Consider the following 25,314-nt stretch of genomic DNA (forward strand, 5'->3'; position numbering starts at 1 on the left):
AAAGAATTGAGCCTTTCATTGAGGAGCCTAACACCATTAATTCACTACCCTCTTCCCTCTCACCATAGCCAGATCCTTTAAGAAGAGATTAACCTAATTACAAACTTCACCTTATACGTGAGAGTTGTGAGTGCTTTGGTTGCTAGGAAATATTGGAGCCTACCATTTTCAACCATGGAGTCTTGAGGGTGAAATTGGGCTTGATTATGGGATCTGGAAAGCTTGTTTAAGACAAGACTCTAATTAATCTGTTGATAGTTGCAGCTTTGAGGGCTAAAACACACTGGATAACTAAGGCGTGGAGGACCTTTGTGTTTTCTTAATTCTTGTACTCTGATTTATTTGCTAGTGGATCATTTTTGGCTCGAAGAGCCACGAAGATGTTTTTACTCTGACTCTTCGATTTTCCTTTTCAATAACACATCAAGTGTTATCTTTGGTTTACATCATCTTTATTTTCTATTATTTACATTAATTTTCTTGCTCAATTATGTTTATCCATATAAGTTGGTCGTAGCATGCATGGTTAATTACGTAAATTTTGCATTAACTAATACTTAATTAGCATAAATTATCTCAACCATAATTAAATTTGGGGGTCTAAAATTGACACCTAATTAATTAGGTATACACTTTCATGTGTGTGTGCATGTATATATATTATATTAGTAGAAGTCATTAGTATTTTTTTTATTTTTTTATTTTGAGAAACAAACACACACACACATAAAAGAGAGGGAAGGAGGTTTTAACACAAAGACACACCACAACTCCATTCAAAAGTTATGGTAACTTTTAAGAGAGGATAAGGCAAGTTATAATACACATAACAAACTCTCTTAAGCAATGTGGGACAATTATTTTTTTATTTTTTTTTATAGAAAAAAACACACACATACACACACACAAGGGAAAGGGAAAGGGAAAGGAGTTTTAGCACAAAGGCACACCACCACTCCACTCAATATATCTCTAAATTAACTTTTAAAAAAAGTTTTTTCAGTTTACTATGTAAATTGAGATTCAAATAAGCACATGTATTTATATCTGATCACATGACATTTTTTTTTTTTTTTTGGAGAGAAATCACATGACTTATTTAATCATGTGACTTGTATAGATGTCTTAATAAACCATCTAGAAAAATATATGAGGATGTACATCGCAAATCAAAAAGATGTAAGTTACCAATTAAATTTTAACAATAAAAATCCACCGAACAATTTGTTGCCACCACAACAATATTGATAGAATTGAACAAAATTGATTAAGTATTTGATAGAATTGAAGAAAATTGATCGAGTATTTTATAAAAGGTCACTCTAAAAGATTTAATCATAATTTTTGGAATTATTTTATGAAACACTACATTGTTTTCTACTAGTCCCGCGGCTAGTAGGCAACAATTTCAATTTGAGACAATTAAATACAACCCTTCAGGTTAGGGGATGCAAAAATCTCCCTATGATGGGAAGGGGAGATGAGAGAAATGAAGACCAATTTTAATGGAGTAATGGAGGAATTGAAAGGAAGAGCACCGATCTCAATAGATGACTAGGTCAAAAGAATTACCGAGCCTCTAAGTAAGGCTAAAATAATTTTCCCTAAAGAAATAGCATATCATCCTTCACTTGCTCCAAGTCTTCCTCCATCTACTCTTACTCCTTGAGAGCCTTCCCTAACTCCTTTTCAAGCTATCGATTCTCGAACCTTAGTGGCATAAACCTGAAGAACATCCTCAGCATCCACTGTTCTCACCTCAAAATTTCGACAAACTTCCTCTTCACCTCCCTAAACAAGGCGTCAAATTCACATTAGTCTTGTGCACATGTTTTAAAAATTCTATATAATTTGAATTATATCAATCTTAGTCTTGAAATTTATCAAAATCTTTGTGATTTGGAATGAATTTAGCCCAACCCAAAACCTTTTTCTTATTTTTCCCTTATTCTTTATTTTATTTTTCCATCCATACGTTTCACTTTTTATAATCATCTTTGTCTTTTTTTCCCCTATTTTATCTTCCTCTACACACGTATCCATACTCTTCTTCTCTCTATCTTCATACATATGCCCACACACATATCCCCACCCTATTTTCATTTTTGTTTTTTGTTTTTCTACATTTTTGTCTAACCAGGGAAGTTATCTATGGTTGAGAGAGAGAAGGAAGAGCCACCTACTTTCATATCGGCATTCTCTATAAAAAAAAAAGTTTGTTTTGATTTGATTAGTTTTATGAGAAAGATTGTGTTTAGTCATTATTTTGATTGTGTCTCCCTCTTGAGTTTGGAGAGGTTTGAGAGAGAAAGAAGGTGAATTGATTTGTAGCCATTGAGATAACAGTTGAATATTTTAATTGGTTGAGTCAATTTTTTATTCTATTGCTAATGAACAGTAGAACTTCAAGCTAAGAAAGTGTTTGTTAATTAGCAACAAAACTTTATGCATTTCAAAGAGACAGTTGGAGCATCATTTTATAGTTAGCCTGTCTAAAATAGAGAGGATTTCATGTTTGCCGATGTTGTTAGAAATGCTCTAACTCACTTTAATAAGTTTGAAAAGAATTGACTTTGCAAGAAAATGCCTAAATCTCTTAATACAAACTAGATTGACTTGAATTAAAGTTGAACTCGAAGTAGAAGTCATGAGAATATGTGTAAAGGTCTCTAATAGCATCATTTGACCCAAATACATAACACATTTTCTTGACAAGGGTAAAACTAAAAGCCATCATACAAATCAAAAAAGGTGTATGGCTAAACCCACCTTATAAAACCCTTTGATTCCCAAGAATAGCCAAATGACCCAAAATTACTAAAATGCTTAGGGCTGTAAACGAGCCAAGCTTTACTAAGTAGTGCCTGTTTGAACTGGGCTCGTTAGTAAAAATCAATTGCTCAAGCTTGACTCAAGCTTTAGACAAGCTTAAATACAATGTTTGAACTTGAGCTCGTGGGAAAACCAAAAAGCTTGAGCTTGGCTTGGCTTGGCTTAGCTCGATAAATTAATCAAGTCAAGCTTAAGTTTAATATCAAGTTCAAACTCGAGCTCAAGTCAAGTTTTTTTGCTTGGGATCTAACAAAATTGCATCATCAAGTGCTCAAATTTGCTTAAATCTCCAACAATCAAGTAAAGAAAAATAAGAAAATAATATACCCATTTGTTCATGCTTCTAATTCCACCTGTGATTAGCAATTGCTCAAATTAAAGCTTTACATAATTAATTATATCTATTTATAATTCCTTGTCTATAGTTTGAATACTTGTTCAAAATACAATTTTTAAATCCACATTTGTCATCTGTGCAACTATAATCTTCAAACAAAATAAAGACCCTCTTGACATGATATTGTTAAAGCAACCATCTCGCCATATGCTAAGTTATCGTATACTAAACACCATGCCATTAACAAAAAGAATATTTAGTCTTTTTTAAAACAAAAGACTAACTATCCTTCACAAATCTAGGAATATATTCCACCAAAGTCCTTTAATATGCACCAGATCAGAAAACCAACAACCTGCATACAAAACAACCAAAAATAATAAAAAGACATTAGAAATCATAGGATAAGATGATAATTATAGTCAATATTCAGTATATTAAGAGAATATCATCTTTACATTATTATAGTTGATTGTAAGAAGATGAACTTGCCTACAATCAACAATTATCAATATTTACCATATCAACATAACATGTTCTTTGCAAATATAAGAAAATCATAGATATAAAAGAGCATTATCAAATAACAAAGCACATACCAATTATACCCTCTTGCAAACACAAAAAGCTATCATCCACACAAAATAATAATAATAATAATAATAATCCTTCAACTCATTATCCTTCTAATTGCATGTAAAAGAAAATATAAGCTTTCAAGAACATTATAAAAAAAGAACTACAAAAAAAAAAAAAAAAACAATTAATGAAAAGAAAACACACACACACACACAACAACAACACACTTAAGATAGCATCATTTTGGAAAAGGTATCACTATCTCCGTGATACTTGTAGACCTATCTTCAACCTACCAAAAAAAAAAAAATTAGAAGCTTTAGATTCTAAGTCTTTGTTACAATAGAAAAAAAAAATTAAGTTATGTTTCAAAAAAGAATTAATATATGTGATGAACACTTACTTTTGATTGTTTTTTAGTTTTGTAAAGAGGTCGAACCCAATCACATCCACAAAGTAAAGCTTGTTCAGTTTTTGTTGATAAAGAAGCTTGATACACATCAATTACTCTACCTCCTGTAGAGAATGCAACTTCTGAAGATACTGTGGTGATGGGGATGGAAAGTATGTCAAATGCCATTTTTGAGAGAATACGAAATTTTAGGTTGTTATCCTTCCACCGATTAAAGCATCAAAATCTAAGTTTGAATCATTGGCGAATAAAAAAACACCTTCTTCCAAGTACAGATCCAAATCTAATTTTGTTGGTTGTATGTTATTGAAAATTTCTAACAAATTGATCAAACTCCATTCTACCTCTAGTTTTAAACTTTGAATTATTGCCACCAACACTACTACTACCTGCAGTGTATTTAGATGCACTTTGTCCAGCATGGCTTGAAGTATAGTCCACAACATATTCATTATAAAGTTCATAAAAGGAATCATGAACACAATCAATGTTTCTAGCTACTTCAAACTCTTGATAAATCTTTGGAAAGGAAAAGTTTATCAAAGTCATTTTGAATCAAGGATCTAACAAAGCAGCTATGGCCATTACAAAGTTGCATTCACCCCAATATTTACCAAACTTTAACTTCATCTTACATGCCATAGCTCTAATGTAATCATTTTCATTAAGTGACTTCTCATTTAAAACTTCTTTTACCTTCCAAACCTCAGGAAGGAATATATTTGCAATTGGATATTCACTTCTTGATATGACATTTGTGACTTATTCAAAAATTGATAAAAAATTGTACACATGTTCTGTCCTATCCCAATCTTCCTCACTAGGCAGCCAATTATACCCTACATCTCTATCTTTTCACCTAGGGAACACTTATCTAAACTCCAAGGCAGCAGCCAACATTGCATATGTTGCATTCCAACATGTGGGAAAATCTAAGATCAACTTCTTGGAAGGTAATTGCAATTGCTTTGCAATCTCATGAAACTTTATTAGACGAGCTTCTGATGCAATTAGATACTTCACACTTTCACGGGCATTTTCAATCACCGTTTCAATTTCACTCAACCCATCTTGTACCAACAAATTAACAATATGTGTAATACAACGTACATGAAAGATCTTGCCACCCAACATGAGCTTTCTTTTTATAACATCTTTTAAAATTCTTACAGTTGCATCAGAGTTACTAACATTGTCCAAGGTTATTGTACACACCTTGTTTCAAGCCCCCAATCAAGCAAAAACTTAAAGATAGCATCAGAAATTACAACTCCGGAATGTGGAGGTGGTACATCACAAAACTTTATAATTCACATTTGTAATTTCCAACTAGAGTCAACAAAATGATAGGTAAGACACATATACCCAACTTTTTGTCTAGATTTCCAAAACTTTGCAGTAAAGCTAACTCTATTGACACTACCAAGCATAGACTTCAATTTTTTCTTCTCTAACTCAAAAGTAGAAATGCAATCATTCCTTGCAATATTGTGTGAAATTTTCTTGTAATATGGAGTAGCAGTTTTTATAAAAACATTAAAAACCTCATGCTCCATCATATTAAAAGGGTATTCATGCACAACGATCATATGTGAAGCCTTTTCCTTGACCTTGGCATGGTCATACTTAAAGTTTGCTAAAGCCTCCTCACTTTCCACTCCGCCTTCATTTACAACTAACTGTTTTTGCTTCTTATCAGGTAGTTTACGACTTAGACAACCTTTCAAGTGCCTATGGTATTGTGTTGTTGCGTCATTATTACTATAGGCAAGTCTTTAAGGCAATGAATACATTGAACCTTTTTTGTTCCATGTGGAAGAATAATTTCATTAAAGTCATTCCAAATCACAGATGTTCTCTTCCTTTTCTTTTGTTGAAATGAATTTTCTTCAAGTGTGGCATCATTATTTTTTATAGATTCTTCATTCTTATCAATATTAATTACTGCATCTAGATTTTCAGTAGCAGGAGCATCCATTTGTTGACTCTCTATTTCACAAATCTAAATAAAATAACATTCCAAAACATATATGAATAAACAAGAAATCAACTTTGATATCCAAAAACACAAAACAAAGCTAAGTACAAAGAAATTATAACATTTTTAGTAGCTAACCACAAAGGACTTTGCACCTCAGGAAAAGAAAAGAAAAGCACAGCTCCATTCCAAACTACATGCCAGACTCCCACAAACACAGTCCACTAATTACAAAGCTAAGTTATTATCAAATGAATAAAACCAACAAGATTTTTCTAAGTTATATTGAAATTTCATCAACAACTACAACGTGGAAATCAAAACGATTTTGTAATATCAAACAAACTACAGTGCAAACAACTATAAAATTATTTCGAAAACTTTTAAACATGGAAATTTACCAATGGTGAGAGAAGGCTATGAACGTCTTGGAGGTAGAGAGTGAAGATGGTAGTGATGCCAAATACTACGTAGGATCTAGAGCTGTTGTTGGAGCTCTTTGTACACCCACTAGAACCCTTAGATTACATGGTGATTCGGTGAACACCAGACTCTAAATCCTCTTTGCTAGTATCAAGCTCATCCAAATCTAGGACTTGTTCATTTGTTGCAAAGAGATATAGGGCAGATTTGGTAGAATATCTCGACCTTACGAGAGAGAGAGAGAGAGAGCTGATCAATTCTTTGTGAAAATTTGGGGAAAGAAAGAAACTAATAATAAAAGAGAGAAAGATTGAGACTTCTCAAAGAAGCTTTAGTCTTTCCAAGAGAGCCTAAGAGTTTTAGACTATAGGCTATAGAAGATAGACATTGACTCATTGAGTGACAACCACAAGAAGAATCTCAGTTTGAATAGAACTGAATTTATTTATTTTTAAATAGTAGAACTGAATTGTGAAATTTAGGTAGAGAGGAGAAACTAAATTAAAGAACTAGAGAATTGGATGTGAAGTTATAGTGTATTTAGATAATTAGAAAGGAAAGGATACTTAGTAACTAGTAAATGACTAATGCTGTAATACATGAAAGGGAATAGGAAAAGACTACAAAAGGACACCTAAGATGGTGAAATCCATCTATCCATGACATACGTGAAGTACTACTGTACTAGAACACTAGAAGTGAAAACTGAAAAGTCCAGAAAAAGCGTGAAGTACTAGAAGTAAAGTTCATTTGTTTCCTATTTTTTTTTCTTTTTCTTTTTTTTTTTTCTTTTTTTTTTAAATTTGGTGCTAAAAATCTTAAAAACAATTAGGGAAGAGAAAGAAAAAAAATTAAAGTATTGGGTAGTGGTAAGTGGTCTCATGTGGGAAATTTCATTATTAAAATATGTGTAATGTCATAATAATTAGTTTATTTAGCAAATATATATCAAGCCTTTTATCAAGCTATACACGAGCTTAAGTTTGGCTTGTGTTGTATTGAACCCTGTTTTTCATGAACAAATTTTTTGCTTAGGCTTGGCTTGTTTATCAAACATGCTGAAAACAAAAGCTTAAGTAATTAGCTTATTTATAAACAAACAAACAAACATGAACGAATTTTTTATCGAGCCGAGCTCAAGTTGTTCATGATTAACTTGGTTCGTTTATAGTCCTAGAAATACATACTATTGGTTTAACAAATTCCCAACACTTGACAAAGCGATACTCTTGACAAGCTATGTAATGGGGTTAATTGATATAGAAAATATCATCAAACCATGCCATGTTATCACATGACCACGTAAGGAGCCCAACATAAAAATCTCTCAAAACCTTAAATCGCCTCAACCGCATAACCAAGAATGAAGCCCCGAGCTCGTGTTGAACAGAACGAGCATGCAAGCTCGAGCATGAAAATAGGCAAAAATAATGGTAAACATCCCTGGAACACGTCTGTATATGGAGGAAGATAGTGTTTATTATACAGTATAGGAATCCACACGCGTAACATTTACTCAGTTGTTTTAGTAGATGATGAATAGGTTGAGTCTATACTTCAGCAACATGTTGAATTTATACAAAAAACATAAAGCACTCAAAAGGAGCTTCAGTGTGATACGGGCCTAATCACTCTGATGCTCGAGTCAATGAGGCAGCTTTGGTGAATCAATTGAATTTAGTGAAAGTAAAAGAATTTTTTCATATTTTTTCCTGATTCAGATTTCTCCATATTGAAAAACCTGTTACACAAATTTTTTTTTTTTTTTTTTTTGGGCTTTAATAACCCATGCAACCCATTACCATTTGGGTCAGTTCGGGATTGGATTTGGCGATGAAATTTGAAGCCTTTTGTTTTATTATATATTATTTATAATATTCTAAAATCATTATACTCATTGCAAACGTAGAGAAATTGGAATACATTGAAACATGCTACAACAACTGCTAGAAAAATAATTTGAATTGTCTATCATATTTACTCTTTATGTTCAGGTGATGACATGCTATATTTGTACCAAGAATAAGATCATCTTTTTTGGTCAAAAGAATAAAATCCACCAAGTACTTTAATTTGTCAGAATATTTTATAGACTCACAGAATTGTTGTGTCTCAAGGTGCAATTCACCAACTTTGTCTCACAAAGTTTGTTTACTTTTTACTTTTCATAAATTTTTCTTAACTTTTTTTAATCAATGATTGGGATTGAAAGTTGTTTTTTGCAACTATCAATCTCAATCATTTATAGTAATTGTATTAGGTATTGCACTTGATCTCAATCTGTGTCTGACCAGAAATTATTGTCATTAATTTCTTTTCTTTTTTTGTTGAAAGAATTATATGAGATTTGATCCAAATTTTCTTATTAATTCCCGTTATAAACTAGCTTTTTTAGGGTTTTACTAACGTAGGCATACCTTTACCATTTTAAGAAATATTTTATGAAAAAAAAAATTAGTAATTTTTTTTGACAACTTTTTCAATTCCTTATAACATGTTTTTAAAAATTGATCGTCACGGCTTGTTGCAAACTTGCAATGCTTGCTGTATTGGGAACCTGGACTTTTTGCTTGGTCATCACTCATTTGTTGTATCAAATGCATTGCGTTTGCCACTTGGTTCGTTAGCTTGCCGTGTCTTAAACATATGCGTTGATGAACTAATTAATGTTACAAAAGCTTGACCATAAGTGCTTTTCTGGCTAATTTGCTTGCCAATAGATCGACTTTAACTTTTTTTGGGGAGAATAAACTACACCAAAAGCAGCAATCATGTTATGATTTTATGATACGTATACCCTTTGAAAAGATGTTCTCATTTGTCCAAAACTCCCAAGACAACTGTTTGACACGTTCATTTTGGCAAAATATATATGAGAAGACACTATCTGTATCGAGATAAGGACATCGTTCTTTGGCAAAAGATGGGAAGACATTGATCTTACCTACTTAAGAATCCAATCAACACTGATAATTGAAGATAAAATGTGACTATCTTAATTACATACCTACCTCCATTTAAGTAGTACACCATCATTTTTTTCCCTTTTCATTTCCATTGACTTATATATAAGGAACAGCCATTTTATAATAAAAGAAACATAAGGAAAAAAAAAAAAAAAACCACACACACACATAGGGAACATATTATGGCTGTCTATGGCGCTTTTACCGGGCAAAATGCAATGTCCCTAATGTCACATGGACATGAAAGTCATGACTCATGAGGCACCTCGTTTGCCGTTGACACAGGTGTGTCGGCGATACTACTTGCTCACATGTAGAGTTACAAACAAAACAAGTCTAGGAGATTGTAATGCCTTCTGATACGCTCTCAATCCAAACCATCTTAATTGCCATTTGCCACCCTAACACCCAAAGGCCTAAACCTTTTCTACCATTGAAAGCCATACAGTTAGCTAGTTGCCATTTTTAAATCAGAATCACAAACCCCAAAGCATTGACCAAGATTTTGAAACCCCTTTGAAGAATTTGAATGATCCAACTTGAGCTAAAAAAAATCTTTTTAAAAGAAACGGGGAATCTTAGAAGGAATACCAAAAATCCTACTCTTTAATTAATTGCATAAAAGGAGGGGATCGAAAAGAGAGGACCACTTGTGCTAAACCATCAATACATTCTTGTGCCATTGAAAAGGAAAGTCATGGAGATAATAAGCAAGTTTGGTTTATTAATCATTCTTCTACTCTTTCTATCTGGTGCTACAACCAGTAGTTCAAAAAAAGATACGAAGACCTGCTACAACCAAAACAGCCCATGCAAATTCAAAAAGATAACTTGCCCAGACGAATGCCCAACATCATCACCAACAGACCCGAAAGCTAAAGTTTGCTATGTCGACTGTAATTCACCCATATGCAAAGCAGCGTGCAAACGTAAGATTATCGTCCTATTTCAATACATATTTGTTTCATATGCATAAATTTTACTATATAAATCTTACAAATTATTATGACAGCTATACCAATCAAATAAATTTAGGATTTTCCATACTATTTTTTTTCATTCCCTCATATTTTCATGGAACCAAATAGATCGCAAACCAAACTGCAATGCACCGGGGGCAGGATGCTATGATCCCCGCTTCATTGGTGGAGATGGCATCGTTTTCTACTTCCATGGCAAGAGCAACGAGAATTTTAGCTTAGTTTCTGATCTCAATCTCCAAATCAACGCCCGCTTCACTGGCCTTCGTCCAGCAGGCCGAACCAGGGACTATACTTGGATTCAAGCCCTTGGTGTCCTCTTTGATACCAAAACTTTCTCACTCGAGGCCATCAAAACAACAACATGGGATGACAAAGTTGATCATTTGAAATTCTCTTACAATGGGAAGGACTTGGTCATACCAGCAGGCCATCTCTCTGCATGGAAAAGCCCCGAAAATGACCTTATAGTGGAGAGAACATCAAACAAGAACAGTGTCGTAGTCACTCTCCCAGAAGTCGCTGAGATGTCGGTCAATGTGGTGCCTGTGACAAAGGAAGATGATAGAATTCACAACTATCAGATACCTTCTGATGACTGTTTTGCTCACTTGGAGGTACAGTTCAGATTCTACGGCCTATCCTCGAAAGTTGAAGGAGTGCTTGGCAGGACTTACCAGCCAGATTTCAAGAATCCAGCAAAGCCAGGAGTGGCAATGCCTGTAGTGGGAGGTGAAGACAAGTACAGAACTACATCACTTGTCTCTGCAGATTGCAGTTCTTGTGTATTCTCTCCAGCTGAAGTTGTGGACCAAAAGGACTCATTAGTGATGGAGTATGGCATGCTAGACTGCACCGGCGGAGCCACAGGTGGGAATGGGATAGTTTGTAGGAAATAGGTAGGAAATTTGATACATCCTGAAATAATAAATGAAGGTTCTGTTTCTTATATTGTAAGTGGAAGGATTAGTAGTAAAAGTGAGGTGGGGATTCTGCTATATTTGGAGTAGTGTTCGCTACCCTTTTTTTATTCATCTTGCTTCTTTGTCTGTTTGTTAAAACTTATTATTCCGGATCCATGATCATATGGGTGTCTCTTTCAATGTTTCCTTCCATGTAAAAGTATACCGTAGCAATGTAATCTGATGCATCTTTTAAGAACAAAACTACTTCAAGAAGAATGAAAATCCAGATGAAAAGTCATGCTTGTTAATTGAGAAGTGTTAGGGGGTCAATGTATTGTGCGTTAGCAAATCCCTATGCACCCTATCATTAAGCACTATTGTAATTAAATTAATTTTAAGTTGTGTTTGGCATTAGTTTAAAAAGTCAGTTTTTTTTTACTATTTAGCTTATTTTTGTTACTATTCATGGGTCTCATTACACTTTTTAGTACTATTTGTAAGTCTCACTGTACTATTTCAGTTACCTTTTAGTTTTATCTATAGTACTTTCAGTAAAAAAAATTTAATTTCAATTAAATAAGTTGTTTCCAAATAGTCTCTTATTATCTAGATTAAGATTTTAAAATCTACATTGAAAATAATTTGTAAAATTTTTTGTCGTCGAATAAAAGATATAAGTTTTAATATACCTAGACTAAAAATTAATTGGAATTGCGGCTTGATAATGATAAAGAGCAATTATCATAGAATCGATATAATAGGTTCAATTCTATTGTTTTTGTACTTATCAAATAAAAGCATGTATTTGATAAATATCACACATATAAAATCTTACCATCGAATTATACATCCTCTCTAATTTTAACATTCATATATTCTAACTTTCATATTAATTACATTTTCTTTATTATTCTATTTATACATTCATATTTTATGTTAATTTAAAATTAAAAATAAATAAATAAATTTTGAACATTATATACATAATCTTACCATTGAGTTATACATCCTCTCTAATTTTAACATGCATATATTCCAACTTATTGATTAGATGTTATTTATTATTCTATTTATACATTCATATTAATTTAAAAGTGAAAAAAAAAAAAAAAAACCGTAAATTTTGAAGATTTTATAGATGTAGTACTCTGGCAAATTAGATGACGAGCTGATTTTGCTAAAATGTCGTTAAAATTAGATGAAGTACTCTGGCAAAAAGCCAATAACCTAAGACCCAATTCAAGAGACATAATGTTGACCCTATAAGTTACTTAATTGCTTTCGGCAAAAAAAATAAAAGTTAATTGCTAAATTATAATTTTCAAACGTCCCCTCCAGGTATAGCTAAAACCTTTTGTATGAGTAAAAAAAATGACCAGGATAACTTGTTCTGTGACAGAGCTATGGAAGAAATTAGTATAAGGAGACTTGTGTTGATAATAATGATGTTCATTATGATTATGCCAATTGTACTACAAACCGATGACCCTCTCCATAGCTCTCTTCCCCCTTCTTCAATTAATTTTGTCTCACCTTGCCTCTCTGCAAGATATCAATTTTGATATAGATTGTTATGCAAGTGTTCCGACAACTGCTTTTATCTAAAGAAGTTATTTTGAAATCCCAACTCATTCGATCGACACTAGCCGTAATGATTGATACATTTGCAAACTTGCTCTCTCTGATGCTGTTTATGATTGTGCATTTAATTGTGCGGTCATAAGCAACAATAATAGGTTTGGTATTAATTTCTATCTTTCTCTCTCACTCATTTCTTAGTATACGCTTACTCAGGTAAATTTACGTTTTCATATGCTTAAGGATGTGTTTGTTTGGAGGTGAAATAGGAAAGATGGAAAATTTTGAAAGAAAATAAGAGAGAAAATGAATTTGTGAGTTGTTTGGTTGGGAGGAAGGGAAAGAAAACTTTTGTGTGGGGCCCAAGTATTTTGCACCCGAGCCCATAAAAACTTTTCTTTCCAAAATGGAGAGAAAATATGGGAGAAAACGTTGAGATCTGTTGTGTGACAAAAATACCCTCATTTTTTATTGCTCTCACCTACCCTTCTCACTTTCCCACGTCCTGTGACCTATCAACCTTATTGCCTCTTCATCCTTATCTTTCAGCATCTTCACAGCAACAAGAACTAGAGGTTTTTTATTTTTTATTTTTTTTATTTTTTTTCCTTGCCCAGTTTTTAGCGTAAAGGGTCATTGTATTATTGAAAATGCTAGTGGATAAAGTTTTTTTTTTTTTTTTTTGAAAATATCTTCCTAGTTTATGTATCAATGGTCATGTGGATAATGTTTTTTTTTTTTTTTTTAAACGTCTTCCCAGTTAATGCATAATCAATTTTTGTTGCCCATAAATTTTAAATTATATATAATAAAAAGTTTTTTTTTTTTTTTTTTGGGTATATATTGTAGTAGAAATAAGATGTTTTTTCTTCTCTCTTTTTGCTTGGCTAGAAATAGCAGGTTGTTTATCAATTATATATGTAGGGACCTTTTCATGTAGAGAAGATCTGGGGTTAGGGTTTTTAAGATTTTAGGGCGACTTTTCCATATGGGGAAGTTATGGGCATGTAGTGGGGTCTTTGGACGTGATGCACAAGATACTTCCTTATGGGGACTTATGCGTGGAGATTACGCAAAGAATTATGGGACCCATTACCTCTATCCGTCGGCTTGGCCAAGCATTCGTCAATATGTAGATAAGGAGGAGGATTTGCCCGACTATCGGTTTCCACTCGTCGCTTGTTTTCCTATCTGCTGCTATGATGAATTCGAGGGACCATGTGACGACTAATGCATGGGTAGGATCGTTGGTCCCTGAGGTTGTTCAGCTAGACAGACGGAGAGAGAAGCATCTAGGACGGATGAGTAACAAAACTTCTTGCTAGACAAAAATACCCTCATTAGCTGCCCCCTACTCCGTGACCCGTTGGGGTAAATGAAGGGTCGTGGAGTAAAGAGAATATTCTTTTCATTTAATGCTCCTCGTCCCGATACTCGATGTCATAAATAAGGGGCAAAAAGGTCCTCGTAGTTCATGGAGTGACACGTGGCGCCCTACGACTGGTTGAAATGAAACATCATGTCGCTTCGTTTTCTGTACCCTTCCATCCTATAAATATGTTTGTACCTTCTTTTAAGTTTAGTTTCTTATTTTTCTAGAGAATTTTACTCAAAGCTCCTGCGTTAACATCAATCGTCCGTTGATTACCATCTGTCTGTTACTTCAGCTGTTCTGTCCATGTATAGCTTTCCAACCGTCATCTTTCTTCAGATAAATTTTTGTTTAGTTTTATTTACTCTTTTTCTTTGTATCTGTCTCCCCTTGGCCCTTGGTCTAGTATTTAGTTTGAGTGACCGCCTAGTTTCTTATCCATCGCTTGTAGGCGAGAGAATGTTAAGAGGTAGTAAAGCAACAAGTGGTCACGTCCCATCCCTCCGTCCAGATGACGAAGATGTTCATCCGTCCAGAAGTGTTCCTTTGACGGAGGAGCTGATGGGTTCCTTGGAAAGGGAGCCGTTAGCTCATCTTTTAGAAGATAAGATGGAAGGGGAGCTGGATGAAGAGATAGAAAGGGAAGGGGAATATAAGTATAATAAGGAGGACAGAGAGGAAGGGGAGGACAAAGAGGAAGAGGATGGAGAGGAAGAAGAGGAAGAAGACGGTGAGGAAGCAGATGGGGAGGGAGAAGAGGAGGTTGTAGCCTCTGGTTCGTCAGGTGATGGCTACAAGCCGTTCATCCTTCCCAGTATTTGGTCTGTAAATGACTTCCTCTCGAAGATGTCAGATAGGATTTTCAATAATTTGCGCCTCCGTTACCAAATACCAAACGATGTTCCTATTAGGATGGCAGGTAAGAAAGAGAAGTGCTATTCTAGCCGAACCGTGGACGTTGGTTTTTACGAGGCTGTCTTTATGGCAGGTTTGAGGTTAACCCTTACGTCTAGGAGTGTCCATCTGCCTCATTTACCCTAACACTTGGAGAATCTTCCTCGATGCAAAGGTACTATGGGGTCAGATGAGTGGAGGTTGCTATCGCCTCACTCTAGATGAATTCTATTTCTGCTATAAAGCTGGCTCCAAGGATTTTTACAATTTCGTTGTTTGTAAGGCGACATTGAAGTTGGTGACAGACGTCCTTAACTCCAATCGTGATTGGAAGAGCTGATACTTTTTTGTTCAAGGCTCAAACTGGGTGTGTAGACTCGACGAATGGGATAGCATTGGAGATAAGTATGACAATACCTAAGGTCAGGCTAACCTTGATCCGTTTATGTTTCTTATATTTTCACTAACCAGTCGTGTTTTCTTTTTCCAACTCAGGTACGTCCATCCATTAGTAGGGAAGATATTGATTTTCTCCAACGCATCCTTGCTATTCCCCTTGTGCTTAGGAGTTGGAAAAAGCTAGTCACTCTAGACAGCTTGCACGCTTTTTATGGAGGTCCTATCCTGAAAACGAAGCAAGAAGACTAGACGCTAAACCTAGACGGCATAAGTGTCTTTTGTTTTCACCCGTCTGTCACTTTCCTAGTAGATTCGTCGCTCTTAACCTTTTGTCTTTCAAAGATGGATCTGGGGACTAAAAGAGCTCTAAAGGTGAAGAAGGCTATCGCCCTTTAGATCAAGGTAGGCACCTGCTGCCAAGACGAGCCAAAAGAGGAAGAATCAGGGTGACGAGGACCGCCTGCTGAAAGAGGTAGTTAATCAGCCCGTCAAATTAGGCCCATCAGATTTTCAAGGCACGCTAAACCCCCCTCGACACGGTGTAGGTAAGGGCTTGATGACAGCTCACGATCCCATCATCAACGAGCCCGTCGCCCCTGCTACTTTGCTTGTGAAGGACAAGCAACATACCGTCCAGACAGCGTACTCCATCATCAAGGATCCTGATCTTGACGAGTGTTCGGAGCATGAGACAAACGCTATGGGGGACTCCAGCCTTTTTGACTTGATGAGGGTGAGTATTTTACTCGTACTTTTTGTTTTGTCATGTATTGTTTTAGTGCTAATCATTTGTCTTCTACCAAGCTTTTGTAAGGATGCATGCACACTCCAAATCTGATGTGCTGCTAAAGAAGCCTTTGTCAAGCGTCTGAGGACCTGTCTGGAGGAGGAGTCTGACCAGCTGAAGAAGTATAAGGAGGGGGTGCGAACTCTTAACAACAAAGTCAAAGCCCTAACAGAGCAAGTGAAGAAACTCGACGGTGCTACCCGTCGGGCTGAAGAGCTAACAAAGGCTAATGCCATCCTGACGGCGGAGGTGACCTCTCTTCGTGAATCCATTGACAAGGCAAAGGTTGATGCCGTCGAGGAGTATAAGGACTCGCAACCATTCTTCAACTTACTGGGGTCTCAATACGGGGAGGGCTTTGAGGACTTCCGGAAGCAAGCCGTCGCCCTCTTCCCCATCGTGGATTTTTCACCCGTCCAGATCGAGCTTGCTGTTCCTTCGACTTCTAGGCCAAACGACGAGGTTGTTGAGGTTAACGACGAGGAAGGGGACATTCTTGAGAATGTCATCGCTCCTCAAGTGGTTGAAGGTGACGGTCAGCCTCAAGTTGAAGAGGCGACGGTTAATGCGGAGAATACGACCCCTACCACTTAAAAATGGAAGATTTGCTATATTTATCTTCTTCTTTTTAATCCTAATTTGAGAACAATAAGGTGCCCTATTTTGGCATGTGTGACATTTTATTTCTATCTTGGAACCATTGTTATCTTTGTTTTCCACATATTTGTGCTAGAATTTTTAACTTCAATCACCCGTCTACCATGCTTTTGTGAATAATCGTCGGTATTCTTGTTTACTTACCATGTGATGTGACTGAATGTATTCTCAATGGTCCATCCACCCTGTGGTGAGACTTGATGGCCATTCCACCTCTAGGGCAGTGTAATAGATTTTAAGACCAAGACTTGAATTTTAAGTCCAAGGCACTTGTCGGTGTCCTTGGTGATCTGTCCACCCCGTGGATAGGACTTGATAAATTTTAAAACCAAGACACCCTTCGGTATTCCAAGCAATCTGTCCACCCCATAGGTAGGACTTGATAAATTTTAGGACCAGGACACCCGTTTGTGTTCTAGACAATCCATCCACCTTGTGGGTAGGACTTGATAAATTTTAAGACCAGGATACTTGTCGGTGTCCTTGGTGATCCGTCCACCCTATGGGCAGAACTTGATAAATTTTAGGACCAGGACACTCATCGGTGTTCTAGGCAATCCGTCCACCCCGTGGGTAGGACTTGATAGATTTTATGACCAGGACACCCGTCGGTGTCCTAGGTGATCTGTCCACCCCATGGGTAGGACTTGATAAATTTTAAGACCAGGATACTTGTCGGTGTCCTTGGTGATCCGTCCACCCTATGGGCAGAACTTGATAAATTTTAGGACCAGGACACTCATCGATGGTCTAGGCAATCCGTCCACCCCGTGGGTAGGACTTGATAGATTTTATGACCAGGACACCCGTCGGTGTCCTAGGTGATCTGTCCACCCCATGGGTAGGACTTGATAAATTTTAAGACCAGGATACTTGTCGGTGTCCTTGGTGATCCGTCCACCTTATGAGCAGAACTTGATAAATTTTAGGACCAGGACACTCATCGGTGTTCTAGGCAATCCGTCCACCCCGTGGGTAGGACTCGATAAATTTTAGGACCAAGACACCTGTTGGTATCCTAGGTGATCCGTCCACCCCATGGATAGGACTTGATAAATTTTATAGATTAGAGAGGTAAATTTTTAACAGAAAGGTACAAGCAATATAGAAGGACGTAGATATAGTGTTTGATAATCCTCAATAGTCTTATTTCAATAATCTAAAAATTAGAATCCTACTTCAAAAAGGAGAAAGCGATAACATAGTTCATAGATGCTTTTATAAAATAAAAAAATAAATTGATAACATAGTTTGTAGTTGTCCACTACTGGTAGTATCTCCACAGGTGCTCGGTGTTCCACGGGTGATTAAGCTTCTGCCCATCGAGGGTCTCCAGGTGGTGGTCCCCTTACTATGGTAGTCAAAGATTCTATAGGGTCCTTCCCAGTTGGGGCCTAATTTGCCCTGCGCATTGTCCTTGGTAACTGTCATCATCTTCCTTAGATCCAAGTCTTCGATCTAGAAATGCCGAGGCTTGACTTTGGTGTTGTAATGCTTTGCCATCAAGTCCTAATAATGTGCAACCCATTGTTCAGCCATCGCCCTAACTTCATCTAGAAGGTCTAGTTGTAGGTGCATTTTCGCTTTGTTTCTTCTTTCGTCATGGTGGGATACCCTATAATTGGTTAGCCCAATCTCTACTGAGATGACAACTTCACTTCCAAATATGAGGCGGAAAGGTGTCTCCCCTATAGGCAAGTGAGCTGTCATCTAGTATGCCTATAGCACACTTGATAGTTTGTCCAACCATATACCCTTTGCCCCCTCGGGCTGAGTCTTGATCATTTTGAACAAGGATTAATTTGTAACCTCAACTTGCCCATTGGCCAGAAGGTGGGCAGGAGAGGAGTAATGATTCTTGATCCCCAACTGTTGGCAGAAATCTCTAAACACATTGTTATCGAATTTCTTTCCATTATCAGAGATGAAGATTCTAGGGATGCCAAAGAGGCAAATGATACTTTTCCAAATGAAACCACGAACATTCTTCTCCGTGATAGTAGCCAAGGGTTTGGCCTCGACCCATTTGGTGAAATAATCAATTCCTACAACAAGGAATTTGAGCTAACGCATTGCCATGGGGAAAGGTCCTAGTATGTCGAGCCCCTATTAAGCAAATGGCCAGGAAGCATTCATTAGGGTAAGCTACTGTGATGGCTATCGAATGATATTGCTGAAGCATAGGCATTTGTTGCACGCCTTTACGTAAGACTGGGTGTCCTTCTACATAGTGGACCAACAGTACCCTACTCGTATGAGTTTATGAACCAACGAGCGCGCCCCTGAATGGTTTCCGCATACTTCTTTCGTGGATCTCCCTCATGAAATATTCGCTTCACCAAGGACTAAGCATCTTAGGTACAGTCAACTAAAGCCTCTTTTGTAAAGGATGTCCCCCATTAGCACAAAACGAGATGACCGCACCTTCAGCCTTCGAGAAACATTTTGATCTTGCGGAAGGGTCCCATCCCTGAGATAGGAGATGATAGGCATTATCCAATCGACCTCTATAGGGATCACCTGTATATCTATTTTGGCAATGGCTGCTGAATTTTGGACGAAAGATAGTATCCGACTAGTGATAACCATGTGTTCCGCAGATGCTGCTTTGGCCAGACGATTAGCTTGCTTATTTTCTCCCCTCGATATTTGCACAAATTTACCAAGAACTTCTAGCCTATCCTTTCTTTAACCATGCTTTGGTATTCTTTCACTCGTTCCCCTTTGGCCTCGTAATCTTCGTTGATATGTCCAACGATAACTTGTGAGTCACTGTATATGACTATCGACGTAACCCTTGCCTCTTTAGCCAGGTCAAGGCTTGTGAGGACTGCCATGTATTCGACTTCTTTAATGGTTGTTAGGAATTGAAGGCGGATCACGCATTCTGTCAAGTCTCCTTCTGGTGACTGTAGGATGACTCTGATTCCCCCGGTATGCTAGTTGGATGAGCCATTCATCCATACCATCCATGTTGCTGGTTCTTCGTCCTCATCTTCTTTTGCTATTGTGGAAGTGTTTTTTTTCTTTAGCACACAGGTCCAAGGGTCCTGGGCCAAATAGTTGTAGTTTGGTGGACTGGGCTTGGTTCACCGCAGCTAAATAGGGGCTGATTACGAACCAAGTTATGCGCAAGTCACATAAATCTCCTCAAGGCAAAAATGCGATTCCTCCTAAGCAATAAAATACCATTATAAGTGTTTTAGTATCATAAAAGGATCCTTTACTCTTACAAAACAAGTAAAATAGATGTTCATAATATTCACAATGAGAAAGAGATTGAAATAGAATATTTAAGGCTTATCTTTTATCGTATAAACATTTTAAAGAATTCCTTCACTTGGTACCCCGGGCGTACTGTCGTGGGATCCCGGGGCGTACTATCGTGGGATCCCGAGGCGTATTAGGCCTGTAAGAACCTAGAATCTCTGGTTCTCTGCACTATTAGGATAGATATATATATATATATATATATATTAATACACATACATATATGTAAGTGAATTTTATGAGAATGATTCAGCCACGAGGATCCTGGCCCCAATTCTCACAGACTTATGCTTTTGCACAAGACTTGTGGGATTTGGAACTCAAGTCCGAGTGGCTTTGCTTGGGCAGGGACTCAGCTTTACAAGCAAGAATATATATGTATTAAGCAGCAAGAAGCAGTAAAGAAATATGCAAAGTAATCGTTAGAAATTCTCAAATCAATATGAGATATTTCATTATTTTTCTTGATTGTGGATTACAAATGTGCTCACTAAAATGTGATACAAGGTTCAAATAAGCTCAAAAATTACAGACTTTGATGGCTATTCAAGCCTATAAGACTTGCAAAGTTTGAATCCTTTTTAATCCAAGTATGTGCTATAGTGGCTGTTTCTGGGATACCGGGAGACATTCCTCTGTTTTTCTTAAATTTTACAGAGTTCTAATGACTCTGTTATGATATTCTTCCTACTGAAAATCCTCTGCCTCTTCAACATGGGTTTTCTCTTCCTTTTATAGTGTGTTTTCTAGGACTCCATGGTACTAGTGATTTCTCTCTTTTGCCCCTCAGAGCTCGTGCTGTGACAGTTGCTCAAGGGCTGGTCTCTTCCCTTTTTTCTCATAGTTTTCATCTTTTATTGCTGTTTTCTCTAAAAGTCATTTGCTGACTTTCCATTTCGGGGCGTCCTCAACAATTAGCCTTCAATCTCTCTTCTTTCAAGGTTTCTCATTTTTCAGAATTGGCTGTCGGTGTTATTTCCTTGTTGTCATTATTCCCAAATAGTTGGAATCTTTTACTACTGGGTTGAAAGTTCTCTTCCAGTTGCTTCTACGTATGATTTTCTCATTCTTGGTTCCTTGTGGTACAGCTCCTTTGTTCATGAATGTTTGCTTTATACTTTCTGATTCTTTGCTGCACCAGTGGGTACTTGAGAAGGACATCTCTATTCTTCATTTCTTGTATTTCGTGGTACCTTTCTTGAGTTGTCTCAATCCTACAGTAGCTGTCCTGCATTACCTGAGGATCCCAGGCGTCTGGCAGCCCCTGGGTATCCCGGCCCTCTGGCAGCCTCTGGGTATCCCGGCCCAGTTCTTTCACTGAATTTTGCTGGACTTTTTAATGACCTTTTTGCTGGAAATCTGAACATAAATAGGGCCTTAATGTTGATTCTTCTTGCTGCTTGAATTGGGCCTTCTTTACTTTTCATGAAATGGGCATTCTTGTGAAATTTTGGCCTTCAACATTAGCCCCCCGAGCTCGTGGGTTACCTGTAGCCCACACGCGAGAAAATAAATTGTTTTTGGACACTTTTCTGGTTTGTAGAATCAATGTGTAGATCAAATAATTCTTTGAGGGAAACTCCAAAGGAATTGCTACACTTCCTTCATGGGATGTACTAAAATGTTGCGAAAGATTAGAATTCACCTTCATATTAGTATTAGGCTGTAGATTGGTATTCAATAAATCAACTTTGTCAAACTATCAATAATATATGCAGATATATATGTATAACCAAATTATATTGGTATCGCATTTGATACTAAGAGTATATTTCTAGCACTAACGTTTTTTGCTAGCAATTCTAGGATATGCTTTTTTTTTTTTTTTTAAAGTAGCATACAAAAATCATGTTGAATGCATATTAAATCTTAATATAAGATAGCACAGCTTTGTCAACAAGATTTTGTTTGTTTTACAAAATAGATTAAATGAGGGGAGCCCCCATGAACTTTGCCAAAGATATTCTATGCATTGTAGTACATGCTTGCTATGGCTAAGGTGAATAACACCAAGATGTTTGCCCCATGGGATTTTTAGTCCATGAATAGTGACTTACCAATGGGACCATGATATCATAAATCATTGAATCATAAAAATATACTGATTTAGAGTCTAATCGAGGTTAGCTATTCTTCTCAAAATGTATTAAGAGATAGAAACTTCCCTGAGGACATGACTTAGAAGGCTTAGGAACATCTCCACGCCTTGCTTTAGCCAAAGACCTTGCTCTTCTGGTGGATGCTCTTGATCTTTGCCTCATTCTTTTTCCAAATTGTGAGAGATTATATAATATTTTAGATTGCAGCAGATTATTCACATACCATGCCACCAATTATATTGTTGTTTGAATTGCTATATTCCATATAGTTCATAAGCCAAAGAAAATAACAGTGGCTGAACTTATGTACAGTAAAGTTCGCACTAGACTTCTTAATTTTCATCAAGTAAAAGATATATCTAAGGAAAATTTATAATCTTGTTTTAGCCCCCAGTGTATGCACTGGAAAAGCCAATTGCCAAATAAGATATGGCAATAAAAATTACTTCATGTATATGAAACCATGTGAGGATCTCAACCACACAAGAATTCCAAATTTGATTTTCGATAATTGGTCAAGTAAGAAGACCAAAAAATTTTAGAATTTTTCGTTTTAATCCATATGAATAAAATATTAGTGCATGGGTGATACCTCTTGCACAACATTTTGCAGTGTTTTGATATATTCGAACATGGTATTAATGAGTGGGCTTACCGAAAGGGTACCTTTCTTTCGTTGAGTCGAAATACCTCCAAGCCTTTGGTGAGTTTGCACCTTGTTGGAGGAGGGAAATGTCGCTAGCTGGTTTGCAATGTCATTGACTAATCTCTTTGTATAGAGACTTGCAAAAGTATCCATGCTTGTGCGACTTCGAGTGATGTACTCTTAGAATTTTTTTTTTTTTTTTTATTAAGTTACGCCTTCCTTGCTTCTTTAGGCTCTCTTGAACCAATTCCTTTCAAGGAGGTCAATCTTGTGCACTTTACACACCCACTTTTGGGTTTTCATACCCACTCAAGGCTCTTTCTCTTTGTACCCCTCGTTGGGTTTTGCTTACAATTTGCATCCTTTGCTAGGACATGCTACGGCTTGTACCTATTGCTGGTACGTACTACAGTTTGTACTCAGTGCTAGTACGTGCTGCAAGTTGTAGCCATGACCGGGATATGCTTACAATCTGCACTTTTACCTATTGCTGGTATGTGCTACAGCTTGTACCCATAAACTTTTGCTTTTGACCATTTTCTTGGTCGTACTTGGAAACTTTTGCTCTCAGCCAATTTCTGGGCCATGTATTTAGAAAAATTATTCTAGTCCAAGTCTTGGGCCAGGTACATGGAAAGTTTCCTCTTACCAAGTCCTAGGCCATGTCACTTGGAAAAATTTGTTTTGGTCAAGTCCCGAGGTAGTTACATGGAAAATTTTCCCTTTCCCAAGTCCTAGGCCATGCCACTTGGAAAATTTTTGTTTTGCTCAAGTCTTGGGCTAGGTACATGGAAAATTTTCCTTTTCCCAAGTCCTAGGCCATGCCACTTGGAAAATTTCTGTTTTGCTCAAGTCCTGGGCTAGGTACATGAAAAATTTTCCTTTTCCCAAGTCCTAGGCCATGCTACTTGGAGAATTTCTATTTTGTTCAAGTCCTGGGCTAGGTACATGGAAAATTTGCCTTTTCCCAAGTCCTAGGCCATGCCACTTGGAAAATTTGTACTTTGCTCAAGTTCTGGGCTAGGTACATGGAAAATTTGCCTTTTCCCAAGTCCTAGGCCATGCCACTTGGAAAATTTGTTCATGACCATTGAATTTTTCAATCTTCAAAAAAAGTTCCTTCATAGCCCCTCGTTTTCAAGTGGACTCACTGAACTGATTTCTTTTCTTTTCTTTAAAGGGTTGAGGATTTGTTTTCTTCTCCGAAGATCTTCTAAAATATCCTCTCTTAGTTGTGAACAAATCCTTTATGGAAATAATCTTCTTTTATGAGTCATCTAAGGTTGCTCTCACTGGTGGACTGATGGCCAGGAGCTCCACCAAGATGATTCTGTCATGGTGTTTTCTTCAAGTGGGGAATCTTCTTACGGGGATCCTGGAAAAGGATGGCTTCCTCTAGGCAAGCTCGTTGAAGGCTGTCTTCACAAACCTCATAGTCTGTTTCTTTACAAGGATCTTTGCCGCTACTACTTTTTCAGAGATCTTCTCATTTAATAGGTATTTCTCATCTTCGGGGAACTGGGTCAGTGAGTTTGTTACAGCTTAGCTCTTGATAGCTCTGGGGATCCTTCAGACCTATGTTGTATTGGGAAATTAATATTAACCACCGGGCTACTCTTCAAGATTGCAGGAGTTGATTGAGGAGGGCTTTTATTGGATGAGAGCTTGTCACCAATAGGATTTGGTGGGATGAAAAGTAATGATTCAGTTGTTGAGATGCATGACTGCCATACACGCCCTTTCCATGTTGGGATACGTCATTTCAGTGTCCTTCAATACTTTGTATGCTTGGGATCAAGATCCCAGGTACAACAATAGTGATTTTGCCATGGACTAGTACCCATATAGTAGGCAAATGACTCATGATCTGTTGAAGTTTTATGAAAGACATTTGGTTGCTCAACTCCCTATATAAAAACATTCTCCTTTTTCAACAGTTTGGATAGTCCACTAATGACCAAGGTTGGTCTTGGTGTGAACTTCCTAATGTAAGAAACTCTTTCTAAGAAGCTCTTGAGTTCCCTGATCGTGGTATGCCTCTTCATGGTTGATATTGTTGTTGCCTTAGCTGGATCTATGAGGAGATCGATGTTAGGCAAAGGAAATTTATCCTTTGGACATGCCTTATTTAATTTGAAGGAGTTCACGCCAATAAATCTTCATATTTTTTCAATAGCTCCACCAGTTGCTCTTTTTTCTG

At 36.8% G+C, this 25,314-nt stretch overlaps 1 protein-coding gene across 1 annotated transcript; it reads left to right on the forward strand.

Annotated features, from left to right (window-relative positions):
- The first annotated feature begins 10,224 nt into the window (after nt 1-10,224).
- LOC115955229 lies at nt 10,225-11,689 on the forward strand. Its single transcript, XM_031073295.1, has 2 exons — nt 10,225-10,456; nt 10,616-11,689. Exons 1-2 carry the CDS (start codon nt 10,225-10,227, stop codon nt 11,404-11,406), a joined length of 1,023 nt encoding a protein of 340 aa, XP_030929155.1. The 3' UTR covers nt 11,407-11,689.
- Nucleotides 11,690-25,314: the final 13,625 nt, after the last annotated feature.

The sequence above is a fragment of the Quercus lobata genome, chromosome 8 (assembly GCF_001633185.2).
Source record: "Quercus lobata isolate SW786 chromosome 8, ValleyOak3.0 Primary Assembly, whole genome shotgun sequence".
NCBI lineage: Eukaryota > Viridiplantae > Streptophyta > Magnoliopsida > Fagales > Fagaceae > Quercus > Quercus lobata.